Source organism: Azolla caroliniana, unplaced genomic scaffold (assembly GCF_043228905.1).
Source record: "Azolla caroliniana isolate FFs.n. ecotype wild unplaced genomic scaffold, voAzoCaro1.0.p SCAF_1, whole genome shotgun sequence".
Lineage (NCBI taxonomy): Eukaryota > Viridiplantae > Streptophyta > Polypodiopsida > Salviniales > Salviniaceae > Azolla > Azolla caroliniana.
Genome location: NW_028230436.1, coordinates 10,292,164 through 10,308,359, shown reverse-complemented (window position 1 = coordinate 10,308,359; position 16,196 = coordinate 10,292,164). Strand labels below are relative to the sequence as shown.

Below are 16,196 nucleotides of genomic sequence, written 5' to 3'. Positions count from 1 at the left end.
CAATAATTGAGTAGTTTTTCATACTCATATATCAAGTTGGAACCATGAACGTTCTAGCTGAAAATGAATATAGTCACTTAAACCATGTCAAAACATTACGGAAATCAATTTCTGAGACACCCATAATCCTCCTTGAGGTTTCTTATCAGTTCTTATTTCACAAATTCTGACAGAGCTTTACATTAAAAGGACTTGACTAACCTATCTTTCTTCCTTACGACACAGTTAAATTAACAGTGCTGGGGTGATTAAAACTTATAATACACTGTAAACCTTTTTGTGATTGGGTGGTTGAACCAGATGATGCATTTGCAAATCCAACTGGATCTCGTGGCTTTAATTACAAATATATTGAATCAATATAGACACATGTTATTTACAAAACCACCTTTTTGTACAAATATGTACAGAATCAAATAATTACCTAAACACTACCTTTTTAACCCCTTCAATTCACTTTATAAAGTATGATCCAAATGATAAATAGGAATGAATATAATTTCCTCTGAAAATACTACCCATCAATCTAGGAAACTAACCTTCTTGCAGTTGATTGGAATCTATCTTTTGAGCAGCGCATAACTTTTGTCTTGTCACAAGAATCTCGATGTAGTTGTGAAGTCGCTGCCTATCAGAATGATCTAAAACCAAAGGTGCTGATGGCAAGATTATTGCTTCAACAAGGAGAAAGTATAGCATTATTGCTGCTTTAGAATAGGCCAGGGCTGCATCTGCAAAGTTTCCCATGAGTTCATTGACCTACATTTGATTAAATGAGTGAATGATCAATACTTGGGCTTAATAAACATTTCCTTAGGCATAACAAAGTGATCTAATTAATTAGTTGAACTAGCGCCCAATTTGGATCGATTATTTAATTAGCTATCATTTACTAGCATGATAATTAACATGAAAAAAATGGTAGGGGTATGTCGTTATATACAGCTGCACTTCTTCCTTTTGCCAAAGCATACTGAAATATGAGATCCATAGCATCAGGGATCTCAGTATCACCTGCAATTACACAAGAAAATCAGGGATCCATGAAACCTACTGTTCGAAGAAATAAAAAGATGCTGTAATGTGGACATACCATCCAAAGAATACAGAAGTGGAGCAAATTCCTCTGCTCGCTCTACCGCCAGTGGGAAGTGGTACCTTACGCTGGAATGTACTGCTTCAGTGCCACCATCATCTGACTCAACCAAGAAAGGTAGAAATAGCTTGTGATCAGCTTCACTGATTGTTTTAAGAGACCCATCTCTTTGTTGCAAGCTCAACGCCTCCTTCCACAAAGCTAAGCATACCAATTGTATTGAGAATGCTTCCAAATGTTGTCTAGCAGCATACTGCATAAAAGAGCAAATACTACTGTAAGAACTCAACTCTAATTTGGTGGTTTGTCATAGAGATGGATCAAAAAATTGTGAGGTACTAAATTATATCGAGATTTGCCTTTTCATTAGCCAACTCTGAAATGGTTTGGGCACACTTATGTAATCCATACAATCTTATGGGAAATGATGATGTCGCCTCTCCCACTACATCAATAGAGTTCCAAGCCGCATGAGAAATTGAAGGATTATTATTCTTGATAATTCCACCTGCAGAATTACGAGCGGAAAGGGAGTTCTTCGAAGCACATTTGGATGGCGATTGATTCTCTGGGTCTGTAAATTGGTCACTTGGTGAGAATGAGCTTATGTCTGTTGATGAAACAGGTACACTAACAAGAACATAATCGTCGGAGTCCATGAGAGCTCCTGGTGTAAAAGACAAAGTGGTTGGTTTAATATGTATATAATAGCAACTAAAACTAATCTCAAACATAAAGAATAAAGATACCTTTTGAATGGGTTGTTAAAAATCCACCTTGATCTGCTCTGAATGAACTGCTTTGGGCAGAAATTGGCTTGCTTGTTTTAACTTTCACATTTTCCCTACTTGTCAATCCAAGGCTAGTTTCCTTTGGCTCCAGGAAATCAACATTATTTCCCTTGGGACTTCTACTAAAAACCGTGTTTATACTTGACGGGCTCGAAACAAGATGCTGCTCCTCATCAAGCAAAAACGGCATTGCTTCATCTTGAGTGAATTTCGCTGCAGGAGGTGACAATATCTCCTCCAAATTGCTGCTGCTCATCTGATGCCTACACTACCCAAATCGTTCAGTTTAGTATGTGTAAACACCCATCCTTGTATGCATGATTGAGTATACATTGCTCATGATTCATGTAGAATGCATTTACTAATATGCAAATTTATTTCAAGTTTTGTCCTATGCAATGGTGAAAGTTGCTAGAAAAATATAAATCATGATTTAAGAGATTACTTGATTGGCTCAGCAATGAAGCTGTGATTGAAAAATTCCTCGAAGGACAGCCGTTCCACTGCCAAGAAGATTATAAACGCTATCAATAACCAAAAACGCTAAAAAGCCGTGCAACATCTTTATATCTTATGTTTGTACATAGATGTTTCAGAGGACCTTTATATGCACACATAATTCTGTTTTCTGACATTCTCACACACAAATCCATTATACCACTAAATCTAAAACATTAAAATTTCCCCTTTGTGGAAGTTACGATATATACTTTTTTGAACTACAACATATAGTGAAAAGGTATAGTTGTACGAGTAAACAGACTCCAGTAGTACAATTGACAGCTAATTGAGAAATAGATCAGTGTGATGAAAAAAACAGCTACTAGAAGTCCTAAATATTTCTGCGGGCCCTTCTACAAAATACAGAGGCAGCCTAAGTAAAACACTCAAGAACAATATTTTCAGAGATTGAACATATTTAGTTCATGGCAGACCTTGACCAAGTAATCATTCATTGCAGTATTATCTTCTAAAGGCAATTCTGTGGGATTGACTAAATGGTATTCAGTTAATGCAAAGAACAGGTCAATTATTTCTCCCTGGCTCTGGCAGCAGGCATAGAGGAAAAAAGGAGCATAGGTGACAGCATGTAGCTGAAAACACAACCAGGTAATAAATTGGCATGGTCATACTGGAAGAGAAAGGGAGAGGCGTGACAGTTGATGGACCAAACAGTTTTTGTAACTTTACTTTAAAACTCAGTCTTAAGAACCAAAATCCTTTCCATAAATTTTAGTATGTTCTTTGTTCCAATTTCATGTCAAATCGGTTTCAAAGGAATGTTGGAAACCTGGATCCTTTCTTAGAAGTTTTCGGCAAAGATCAATGCATTCGGGATGCAGTTCTCTGGCAACCGAAGGTGGAAAACGAAGCTCATTTGATTTTTGAATATTTTGGAGCAGCTGCACAATAGCAAAATCTAGATTTAACAGAAAGTAATATCGATGCAAAGGCAAGTGCTAGATTTTGAGAAGCACCTGGAATGGGCTCTGACCCAAAAAGGGTGGCTGTCCAGTTACTAGTTGATAAAGAATTGTCCCAACACTCCACAAATCAGCCTGTCCAAGAACAAAATACTTCTTAGAAACTTAATAATAGAGCTTCTCAGCTATATTATCTCCTCTTTTTGTGGCTGCATCTTACATGTCTCAAAGTAAACAGTCTTAAAGTAAAGTGTGTTTTTGGAGAGAAGATCAATGCATGCTGAAAAGATTTGGTGTTTTCTGTTGGTTTCTAGTTTGTTCCAACTTCTAGATATGAATGTCACACTGAGCTAAGCTCAGAATTCCAAAGGCTCCTATCATAAAAGTTTTAAAGGCTTGGACCATTCTAATCTTGACATGTCAATAGTCACAAAAACCCCGAGTTGGCAGGGGATATTGCCAGAATCAGACTACAAATAGATTTCAATATCCTGCTGGAACAAAAATCATCATACATGGCACAATCTGCATCTTATTGTTTTAGACCTATGATGTTTCCTAGTTTACATAATTGTGACTCTTTTGATTATTGACTGAAGTACGAATCACCTTAATGCATAAGATGTGCAAACAAGAATGTTTCTATGGAACATGATGACTCTGAACACAAGTTTGACTACTGTATCGACTAGTTAACAGCAAATACTACACTTATTTTGCTATGTAGCACAATTGCCACACCTCCATATTGCATAAGAGCCTCAGCAAAAAAAGGAAGTTAAAAATCTTTCAGATTACAATGATTCCTTTTTATCCGAATGACACTATAGACAGTTCCCATTTATGGTATAACAAAAGCTAAGAAAAGGAATGAACAACTTTACAATACCTTGGCATCATACTTTTTTGACTGTAGAATCTCTGGTGCCATGTACAAAGGAGATCCGCATAGTGTTTCAGCCATCCCTTGAGGCTGCAATGATCTGCAAAAGGCTGGTTTCAACATCTTTGGATTGTGAAAGTTTTAGAGCACCATAAAACAAATTCAGCACAAGGACCAAATCAAAAGATTCCAAAGCCACCTTGCAAAGCCAAAATCTGCTATTTTGAGCGATGCATTACTATCACTTGTCGATAAAAGAAGATTCTACAAATAGAAAGGTTGTATTAGCATTTAAATAAGATAATCAGAAAGTGAATGGTATGAGAAATCAACAACCTGAGGCTTCAAGTCCCTATGCATAAGATTGTTTGTTCGAAGAACTTGTAAACCAGCACCTATACAACAACAATATAAGAGATGTGTAATGCCAAGAATGCATAGAATAAAGTTCTTAAGACAATCAGCATCCTTTATTTCTGTGAATAGCCTGGAAGGAAACCCTGAGGAATATGGACAACTACAGTCTTTCATGAATGCAGAGATATCTAAAATCGGTATCATTGACGAGATGCAAAAGATGTACAAGAACTATTGAATACCCTCTATCTTCCAAAATGCCAAAGTAGAAAATGGTTTAAACATAAAAACTTTTTGAGCATCAACGCATACCTAACTGGCGCATAAAATGTTTGGCAACTGCGTCTGATACTTTTCCATGCTTCTGGATAAAAGCACCTAAGTCACCTCCAGCACAAAATTCTAGAACAAGAAAAATCCGGTTTGATGCCTGCGATAGTGATAGAATAAAGATTTCATTTGTCTTCTTTTTTATTTAACAATGTCTGCTAATCATACTGGTTTTTGACCTTAACAATTTGATAGCAGTTGTCAAATTGAAGCTTATAAAATTTGTGTTTTAAGGAAATTGAATTTCAAAACTCATGTCTAATATCAAGTATAGGCACAGTATTGTTTCGGTAACTTATGCATTTCCCATGACAATCTTTGGCATTGTAACAATGCTCTTGCTGAAATCTGTTTCGTAAATTTATCTATCTGAGTGGCCTTGGACTTTTCCAGTATAGATGGCAAATGCTATTGCTGAAATCTGATTGGCAAATTTTTTCATCTATAAGAATGCCAAATTGGCAATAAGGAGAATATGTCTTTAATCTGATGGTTTGCTTTGATCTAGAACAGAATCCTGTTTCTCAATGCACATTAAATGTCCATATATCATCATTCATATGTAGACAACAATATATGTCTCACTAACATTCGAGAATTATTGAGACTGAGTGCATTTTATCAACACCACCAAGAAAAGTTTTCCGGCAGTTAAGAAAGGTGAAACATTCAGGTGAGTGTGAAACACGAACCTAAACATCAAAATACAATACTTATGAACAATCACAATTGTTTCTTTCTGAAGAGAAAATCTTCTTGTACTTGCACTTTTTTTTTGTCATCCCGCTTCTACATTTTTAAAACCAAAAAATAGTGCTGCCCTTGTTCTAAGGCATATTTTATATTACCCCATACATCTGGGTTCAGATCTCACTAACTCCATTAGCTTGCTAGATGCCACTGCTGAGTATAGGGATTAACAATGATTTTCTGGTCTCCACTGGACAACATGCCATTCGCCGTCTCCTATCACTTCTTCCTTCATGTTGCTAACTTAGTTGCTCTTGCTGCATTAATAATTCTTTCAGATCATGATAGAGTTAATTATATTGGGGGATTGGCTCCAATTTGAAGGAGTTCTTCACTTTTGGATTCACCATTGTTCATTTATGCAGTAAGCTTTATTGTTTCATTTAGTTATCCGGAAATGTGCAGAAGTGGCAACGGTGAGGTGGTAGCTTGCCTTTACGGAGGTGATTTTCCTTTTTCGGCAAGTGCCGACATGGCTGTCCATCACCCACCTCTTTTCCCTTTCGCAAAGAAGGACTCCTACATGTATATAAGAATTCGCCAATTCCTCCAAAATACATATATTTTGGAATTAATTCCCTCGTCTCTTCCTTTTTCATATTGTATCTGTTAGCAGTTACAGTTGTGACGTGGGTGCCACTGTTATATATTAAATATATCTTTTTTGCTTAGTACAAGTTTCTAGTTTGCATCAAGTGTTTTTCTACAGTTTGTGGTTCAGTAACCACTCAAGTCAATACTCCTCCTTTTGTAGTCTACAAACTTACTCTTCCTCTTGCTCCTCATTCCTTCCAGCAACTCTTCCTTCCTGAATTCTACCTCTTTTTGCTTCCTCTTTTTGCTTCCTCTTTCCACTTATCATTCAGTCAAAATCTTGCATGTTTCTTCATTTTCCTCTTTATTCTTTCTAATGCATTGCAATACAAAGATGATGCAAATCTGTTTTATTCGCTTCTTCCTTCTACTTCAGCAACTGCAAAGTATCACCCATAAGGACTACCAACTTTCAAATGATAGGGCCTAGTCTAATATTATCATTCATCAATATCAGTCACTCTCTCAGAGTGGGCTGAAACAATATGATGCAAAGTGATCCACTCATTCTAAGATAGTTCAGGACTTATACTTGGTTCAATTGCATATAGATACTTGGCATGTCCAATTTTTTCTTACAATGCCATATATGGATAGCAATTTGGTTTACTTTGTATTATCCATTTCCAATGGCACGGAATATTTCTCCGCTTGATTTCATATATAGAGTCAGCATTCGTATAAATCATAAGAACAATGATTAACCCTGTGAATAGATCCTATCAATTGGCATTCATGATGAAGCATTGACTTTTGTAGTTGCATGGCTTTCTCTCGTGATAGAAAAAGTTTTCAAGGATAATCGTTCAGTCTAATTTGTCTTAACTCCAATTATTAACATGTTTGATATGGATAATAAGAATCATTGTTGATAGGCTTATTAATCTGCAAATTACACATGGTGCCTCTAGCCACGAAGATGATCATAAGTATTTTATTATAATTCCCACAATTTCCAATCTCAACAAATTGATTTTAAAATTCCTATTATATTCACAAAACAATTGTGGGTTTTTTCACAGAACATGTTATTATTATTTGACGCAGGAAAAGCATGGAAATTCGTGGAACAGATAAACAGTACAATTTTCTATTACGTCCCCATTTATGTGGCATTCTCCAATTATTTCACACAAGAAAATAATATGCTGACCTTTTTTTAAAATAATCTCCAATTATTTCATGCATAAATGAGAAAGAAACTCAACTAGTTGTAAAGAAAACGAAAAAACCTAAATTCTCATCTAAAATCCAAAAAGTTTGTGGCTTTCTTCCCCAAACTTTTATATTGCTTCATGCATGAAGAAGAAAGCAAAACATAAAAATTTTAAATTTTAAAAAGAAAGAGATGAATGATGTTAGGATCCCATTTTCTACAAAACGATACATAATATTTCGTTTAAAACCCAAAATAATAATGAGATAAAAAAACCTAACCATGATTTCATGCTGTTTAATCCAAGAAACTAAAAAACCTAAAAAAAATATTTTCCGTACTATGCAGTGCCAAGCATGCATACCTGGATGGTGGCGAAGAGGCGGATGATGTTAGGGTGGCTAGTTCGTTTAAGTATCTCGATCTCAGACATGAGGTTCTCACAGAGCTTCTGGTTAAGCTTATCTGCAGCTATCTCTTTGATAGCAACTTCCATACCTGTGAGTCTGTGTTTGGCTTTCCAAACAACGGCGAATGAACCAGAACCTATCTGATGCATTAGTTCGTATTCTCCAACAATCCTTGGTCGATCCATCGCGACTTCGCATCGCCTTCCTTTCTGTCCCTGTCCCTGTCTAGTTTGTCTGTCCCTTCCCTTCCCTTCCCTTCGCACAGAGCAAGAAAATTAGGGTTAGCAGAGAGATATGTCTTATGTCTTCTTTCTTTCAGCTTATTAGTGAATGAGAAAGACGTTCCCGGAGAGGGGGGGGGGGGGGGGGTATTGTAAATAATAATGAAAAAACGATCGTCAATTTTACTATAATTGCAAAACTGCCCCTCGGCATTCCATACAAACGAACTCCTAGTCTTGAACTCGATTCCTACTAAAATCCAACCTACTTCCCAACAACACCACAATTTATCCATTTTTGTTGCGCCCTGCCTTCTGCCACCGATCCTCCCCTAAACTAGAGACCTTTTTTTTACTTGTCACTCTAAGTCTAGCATACTTCATATAATATTCATGAAATGCACCAAAGTTATATTTTGTATATTGACTTGTTCTTAGGTGTGACGACACATTCCATAACATTAGGGTAAGAAAGTCATGAACATTTAGCAAATTAAATGACAAAGGAAATAGGGAAGAAAGGGCGATAGAACACCCTTTAACGAAGGTGAAAGACATATTAGAGTTCTTCATTGTCCTGTACCACCGAGTACAAACATGTATCGTATGTTGGGTTCAAGGAAGCAGGAACACACATATGTAGCTAGAGCTTAGCCACATTAGTAGAGTCTCCATGACATAACTCTTGTCCTCTTCATGAAGGTAAGTTGCCCTCTTTTATAGGGTCAAACCATGGGCGCTTGTTGATTTACATTTTACTACTTCAATAGAAGTGGTCAAGTGATGAAATACTCAAAAGTTATCTCCAACAATAGGATTGACGATAACTCTGCCCTTACCTTTCATTCATTATGAACTAGCCCACACCTTGTAACCTTAAGGTTAGAGAACTACAATTCATTATACCTTGCCGTTAGTTATGGTTAGCTCTTAACATACTCCCACCCTTCAAATTTGATATGAAGATTTACACGTAATACTAAAAAAAGTATGATATTCGGGAGCTAATAGTGATAAGGACACCACATAAAGTCAAATTAATGAATGGAAACTCAATTGATGTACAATTCAAGGTCCGACTTAAGTTTCACTTGCAAACAAATCACCTTGGATGGTTTGGATGAAGGAAAGGACATTTATTGTGAATCAAATACAAATGAAAAGGCATATTAAGATTAAGAAAATAATGGTTTATTAAGGGTTCTTAACTATGCCAACCATCCCTCAAGCAAAAGTATAAAACACGAACATAAAATGCCATTGATGTCCCACGCCACCGAATATTGTAATATATAGTACCTTGGAATTAGTTTACATAATTGGAGAGCTTTGGCTCACCAATAGAATCTCAACAATGTCGCAAGATTTCAATGATGGAGTAGTTATCCCCTTTATATATCCCAACTCATTGAACTCGCAAATGTTCTCACATTCGTATGGGTTTCTCACAAGTCCTAGTAGGACACTGTTTTCCCTCTTATCCCACCCATAAACCATTGAACTCCTTAATTGCCACATGTTCCCACTTGTCATGCTTTCTTATGGATTTGTCCCAAGTCTTATGTATTTGGTTTCCCACTTATCCTACCCTTAAACCCATTGAACTAGCCTTTTAGAATTGCTTCCTAAAGTTACGCTTACAATAGCATCCCACCTTGTCCCTATGAAATGTTCTCAAGCTATGTCTCCTTTCACTTGATCCGAAAACATATGAAGAGGTCATAGATAGTTGTTACATTCAACTAGGGTGGAAGGTTTGGGTTCTTTTATCCATTAATCAAATAGGGGAAGGGTGTTGGAAGCGAGGTCGTTAATGCGGAAGATCAAGAAGCATTCTGTTCTGTTCAGTACCTGCGTATGAGAGATTGTAGGTCGTTGCACAGAGAGAGAGAGAGAGAGAGAGAGAGAGAGAGACACAAAGGACTTTCTTATTGCATAAACAAAGAATACAACAACCAACCCCACAAAGAGGTTACAAGGTCACTATATATAGTGACCGACTTAGGGCAACTACCCTTTATGCTAATTACATAAATGGCCAAAACGGGATAGTGTGAATACGTCCATTATACACATGTATTCGACACTCCCCCGTAATGGGCGTATACATGGGTTATCTAAGATTACAGGTATAGACTTAGGTTCTCGGACATATCAGCTTTGTCCGAGTCGGCAGGGTCCGAAGGCAGAAGACCGAACTGGTCGGGTCGGAACAGTTGAGGCCGATCATTGAGGAACTGATGTCGGTTGTCGGGAACCATCCTGCTCTGTGTCCGGCTCTAACCGAACTGGTTTGTCGTTACGCCCATCTGATGCCGAAGAGACCGAAAACGGTCTGCCGAAAGACATTTGGTCATTCCATCTGCGACGTTGTCGGTTGTGGATATTTTCTCTAGACCGATTTTCCCTGAAATGACGCAGTCCCGAACGAAGTGATATCGAACGTCGATATGTTTGGAGGCGTTGTGGTGAACCGGATTTTTCGACAAGGCAACAGCACCTTGACTGTCGCTGTAGACAACTGGAGCCGAGTCATGGTCGACTTGTCGAAACGTGTGCGCCAGCCGACCGAGCCATAACGCTTCTTTTGCTGCGTCGGACGCAGCTACATATTCTGCTTCGGTCGTTGAGGTCGCTGTGCACTCCTGAAGTTTCGACTTCCACGAGATTGCTCCATTGCCGAATTTGAAGCAGTATCCGGTTGTAGATTTCCGACTGTCTATACAGCCGGCGAAGTCCGAGTCGGTGTAACCGACTACGCCTGAGGTTCGGTTCGGACCGAAAAGAATGCCGTGGTCTTTTGTGCCAGCCAGATATCTGAACACATGCTTGACTGCGTTCCAATGCGATCGGCCAGGATTGTGCATAAATCTGCTAACGACTCCTACGGCATGAGAAATATCAGGCCGTGTCGCGACCATCAGGTACATAAGGGAGCCGACTGCCGGTGCATACGGTACCGACTTCATATCTTCCCCCTCCGGACCGGATGTCGGGCAGTCTCGCTGAGAGAGCCGAAGATTCATGGGGAGCGGGGTTGAAGCAGATTTGGCTGATTGCATGTTGAAGCGTTCCAAGACACGTCCGATATAGTCGGTCTGAGACAAAAAAAGATGTCGTTTATCGCGATGCCGACTAATCTTCATGCCAAGGATGTGTCGTGCCGGACCGAGGTCCTTCATGGCAAACTTCAACCGCAGTTGCCGAACGAGATCGGCAAGTTCGCCCGCGTGGCGTCCAGAAATTAGCATGTCGTCCACGTAAATGATGAGGAAGATGGGTGATCCATCTTGAGCTGTGTTGGTGAAGAGACAATGGTCCTCATCGCTTTTGGAGAAGCCGATCGATTGGATGAAGTCGTCGAACTTCTTGTACCATTGTCGCGGTGCCTGTTTGAGGCCGTATAGACTCTTCCTGAGTCGGCAGACTAGATGTTCTTGGCCGGTTGCCACGAAGCCTTTTGGCTGCTCCATATAAATTTCCTCCTCGAGATCACCATGGAGGAAGGCTGTTTTGACATCTAGCTGAATCAGCTCCAAGTTGTCGGCTGCCACTACGCCGAGTAGGAAACGAAGGGTTGTCATTTTCACCACTGGTGAAAAAATCTCGTCGAAGTCGACGCCATATTCTTGTCGGAAGCCCTTCGCAACTAATCTGGCCTTGTACTTTGGGGTGGTCGAATCTGACGTCTCTTTTAGTCGATAAACCCACTTGCAAGGAAGAGCACGTCGGTTCCTAGGTAATTCGACCAGATCCCAAGTCTTGTTTGCCCGAATGGAGTGCATTTCCGACTCCATCGCCAGATGCCAGGTGGCGGAATCGACAGATGTCGATGCTTCTTCGTAAGACGTCGGTTCGCCGGCGTCGGTGAAGAAAATTCCAGGAGAATACCTCTCCGGAGGTTGCGACAGTCTCTCGGATCGTCGAGGTATGATTGGACTGGTCGCATCGGGTATCAATGTCGGATGGTCCGAAAGCGGATTGTTCTGCTGTGCCGAGTCGGGGTTGTCCGAGTCGGTAGTGTAAGGTTCAGCTACCCGTGAAGCTGACCGTGTGTTGAGAGCAGGGCCTTCTTGAAGGGTCGGCACATCGGAAAATGTTACCCTTCGGACTTCGATCGGTTTTTCGACTGATGGATTCATAGCCGACTCGTTGAACACAACGTCCGAACTTCGAACGATTTGTCTGCGTTCGGGGTCCCAGAGTCGGTATCCCATTTCGCCGTCGGATCCATATCCAAGGAAAATGCATTTCCTGGACCGAGGTGCAAGTTTTCGGCGATCATCTTTTGGAATAAGGGCGTACGCCTCGCATCCGAAGATCCTCAGCTTGTCGTAATTCGGCTTACTGCCGATCCATAGTTCCTGAGGAATTTGAAGTCCTAGAGGTCTACTTGGCGACATATTGATTATGTGTACTGCCGTGAGTAGAGCCTCTGCCCAGAAGCCATCCGACAGTCCGGAGTGTTGGAGCATGGAGACTAACCGTTCTTGGATTGTCCGATTCATGCGTTCGGCAATCCCGTTTTGCTCCGGACTGTGTGGTGCCGTAAGTTCACGTCGGATGCCGCGTTGTCGGCAGAATTTGACGAATTCTTCGGATTTGAACTCTCCCCCATTGTCTGTCCGAAAGCATTTCAGCTTTCGGTCGGTTTGATTTTCCACCATAGCGAGCCAATCTGAAAAGATCGAGAAGACACGATCTTTGGTGCGAATTGGATACGCCCACACCTTTCGAGTCGAGTCGTCAATAAAAGTGACGAAGTAAGATGCACCGCCTAGAGACTGATGCGGCATTGGGCCACAGACGTCCGAATGGACTAAATCGAGAGGTCTCGTTTCTCTTGGTGCTGATGTCGGGTGTGATGCGGCTACTTGTTTGCCATACTGGCAATGCTCGCAGAATTGATGGTCCGAGAAGGAGAGTTTGGGGATGTATCCGGCTCTAGATAGGTGCGTGATGCCGGCCTTGCTGAGGTGTCCCAGTCTTCGGTGCCATAATGATGACACAGGAATATCCACCAAGAACAGGTTACCCTCTCTGAGCGTAACATGTAACGGATACAGGGAGTGTATCTTAGGTCCTCTAGCAAGCAGGAGGTTCCCCCTGTGGAGTGTCCACCCTCCCGAAGAGAAACCGGCACGAATGCCGTCTTCATCTAGTTGTCCGACTGAGATCAATGGCCTTGAGAGCTCGGGTACATGTCGGACATTGTGGAGTACAAGTGTAGAGCCACCTGCAAGGTTGAGCTCTACTGTGCCGATTCCGATGATGTCACAGTGTTGCGAGTTACCGACCCGAACTGAGTCGGAGTGACGGATCGTGTATTGCCGAAATTGGGATCGATGAGGAGTCACGTGAAATGACGCGCCCGAATCTAAGAGCCATGTGCTCGATTCTTCAGTCGTGAGTAGAACTTCTGATCCGACTGGATTTTCGATTGATAGTATATTCGGGTCGTCCGGTAGTACATCAGCTGAGAAGCTGACGTAATTGATCTCCTCATGCCGGCCACTCTTCTTGTTGTTCTTGTTCTTGAGTGCGCGGCAGTCGGCTTTGATGTGTCCGGGTTTCTTGCAGTAGTTGCAGATTCGGTTATCCCGTGACTGGCTCCGTCTTCGCTGATTGTTCGGCGGTCGTGAGGAATCTCTTCCTCGTATGTTCGATCGGTCTGTCGAACCTTGTACTACATAAGCGTCTTCTGTTGAGTCTTTGCCGAAAGACTTTCTCCGAGCTGCTTCGGTTAGGATTGCGCTCGTGACTTCGGAGTATTTAACAGCCGTGGTTGACGCGTTGCACACAGTTGTGACGAAAGTTTCCCATGATGAGGGAAGGCTGCTCATGAGTATCATTGCTCTGAGTTCATCCTCGATTGCCGTCCCCTGAGATGAGATTTGGGAGCTGATGCTTTCGTACTCATTGAGGTGTGCCTGAACCGAATCGGATTCTTTCATCCGCAAGTTGTAGAGGCGCCGGATCAGAAACATCTTCGTTGCGGCGACCTTCTTTTCGTAAGTGTCCGACAGTGTTTTCCACAGTTCGAATGCTGTCGTACACGATTGCACCGTAAAGTATACCGATTCCGATAGGTGCATCCGAATCGTGGCGCGGACGATTCTGTCCAGCTTCTGCCACTCAATTGGTTTGTATCCTTCTGGAGGTTCTTCATTTTCGATGGGATCGATTTGCCCCTTGACTATGAGATAGTCCTGCATTTGCTCCTTCCAGAAGTTAAAGTTCGATCCATCGAACTTTCGTAGACTCATTTCTGACGAGCCGGATGTTGATGCCATCAAATTCGGTTTTGGTTGACGAAGCTCGGTTCAGAGTTGACTACGAACCTTGTTGGAGTGCAGCCGGTTGGCTCACCCGATATCGTTCTAGTCGGATTTGAACCCGAGTCGGTTCGGCTTCGGAACTTGCTCGAATTGACTCCGGTAGCTTGAGGGACAGAACCGACTGGTCTTCCCGAATGTTGCCGAGTCGGAGTGAGCCCGGTTCGCTTCGGATATATATGCCGAATACCGATAATTGAAACCGATTATCTGGACCGATTCTGCTTCGGGTGGCTGCAGCGACGAGAGAGACAGATCCAACTGATCCTCTCGAATGTCGATCAGCCGGATGAAGCACGAATTGGGGTTGTTGTCTTGAGACCGATCTGCACCGAGTGGTTACAACGAGCAGCGTTTGGTGACCTCTTCGGTTGCCGTTTAACCGAATGGAGCACGATCGTGTCAATGATGCACAAGGGGATTTCACCTCGAGCGGTTACGATCACACGGAAGAGAGTACAACCTGTGGGCTTACTCCAAGCAAGAGGATCTAACGCGATGAGGTGCAAACCTCGTTTTTGTTCTTCTTCTCTCTTTCTTCGAATGACGCGGATACTGTGCAGGCCGAGATGAAGTGAAGAACCGAATGCTTTGCAGGCGGTGATGACGGCCGAACCTCCGCTCTGATACCAGATGTTGAAAGCGAGGTCGTTAATGCGGAAGATCAAGAAGCATTCTGTTCTGTTCAGTACCTGCGTATGAGAGATTGTAGGTCGTTGCACAGAGAGAGAGAGAGAGAGAGAGAGAGAGACACAAAGGACTTTCTTATTGCATAAACAAAGAATACAACAACCAACCCCACAAAGAGGTTACAAGGTCACTATATATAGTGACCGACTTAGGGCAACTACCCTTTATGCTAATTACATAAATGGCCAAAACGGGATAGTGTGAATACGTCCATTATACACATGTATTCGACAAAGGGTTCCCATTATACTTTTAGGTCATGTGTTATTTTATCTTAAATTTCCTTATTTGTCTAGTTAGTTATTTATGTGGGGGTAAAAATCCCATTTGTGACTAGAACCCATAAATATACCCTAGGAAGGCTTTATTTAGATGATAGACACAAAACTTAAACAAGTTTGATCAATCTTTAAGAGAAGAAGAACAATAAGTTAGAACTACTCAAGTTTGCAACATTTTTGCTCATATTCATTTGGTTCACAAATGTAGGATGGAGTTGGATAGCAAGAGACGGGGACCTACATGTCTTTGATATGGTTGGAAGCATAGTATGAACCATATGTAACGTACGTGCATTCGCATTCGAGAATTATTCAATCATTCGAGTATGGTAAACACCCTCGAAGTATGATAAATACCATACATTTGTATTCATTATTTGTTATAAGGTAACTTTTTTTAAGGTTAGAATGTTACGGTAAAAAGTGTAAAAAAAAACATAAGAATGTTTTGATAACATACTCATTCGTATGAAAAAGAATGTTTGCCAATACATTCGAGTATGGTAAACACCCTCGAAGTATGATAAATACCATACATTTGTATTCATTATTTGTTATAAAGTAACTTTTTTAAGGTTAGAATGTTATGGTAAAAAGTGTAAAAAAAACATAAGAATGTTTTGATAACATACGCATTCATATGAAAAAGAATGTTTGCCAATACATTTGAGTATGTTACATACTGTGTTTAAGTTTTGTGTCTATCGTGCAACTTGGAAGGAAGATGAAACTAATCAAATGTGTGTAATTCAATGAAGATCTATATACCCATTGTTACTGTGGCGAGAAGTTATGAGCATTTTCGTCCGCATCCATCTTTGCCCCACGGCTCCTCAAACACAAGGTAGATTTTGAAGCCCTAAATAAAGTGAAAGGTA

General features: G+C 40.9%; 1 protein-coding gene across 1 annotated transcript; it reads right to left on the bottom strand.

Moving 5' to 3' along the window:
• Nucleotides 1-224: 224 nt before the first annotated feature.
• On the bottom strand, nucleotides 225-8,126 carry LOC147868928 (serine/threonine-protein kinase ATG1c-like). The gene is made up of 13 exons (XM_087324827.1): nucleotides 7,746-8,126; nucleotides 4,864-4,981; nucleotides 4,531-4,589; nucleotides 4,394-4,458; nucleotides 4,201-4,294; nucleotides 3,366-3,446; nucleotides 3,179-3,290; nucleotides 2,333-2,390; nucleotides 1,846-2,150; nucleotides 1,456-1,763; nucleotides 1,094-1,349; nucleotides 944-1,014; nucleotides 225-759 (listed from the first exon to the last, which is right to left on the bottom strand). Exons 1-13 carry the CDS (start codon nucleotides 7,974-7,976, stop codon nucleotides 535-537), a joined length of 1,983 nt encoding a protein of 660 aa, XP_087180953.1. The 5' UTR covers nucleotides 7,977-8,126; the 3' UTR covers nucleotides 225-534.
• Between the last annotated feature and the right edge of the window lie 8,070 nt (nucleotides 8,127-16,196).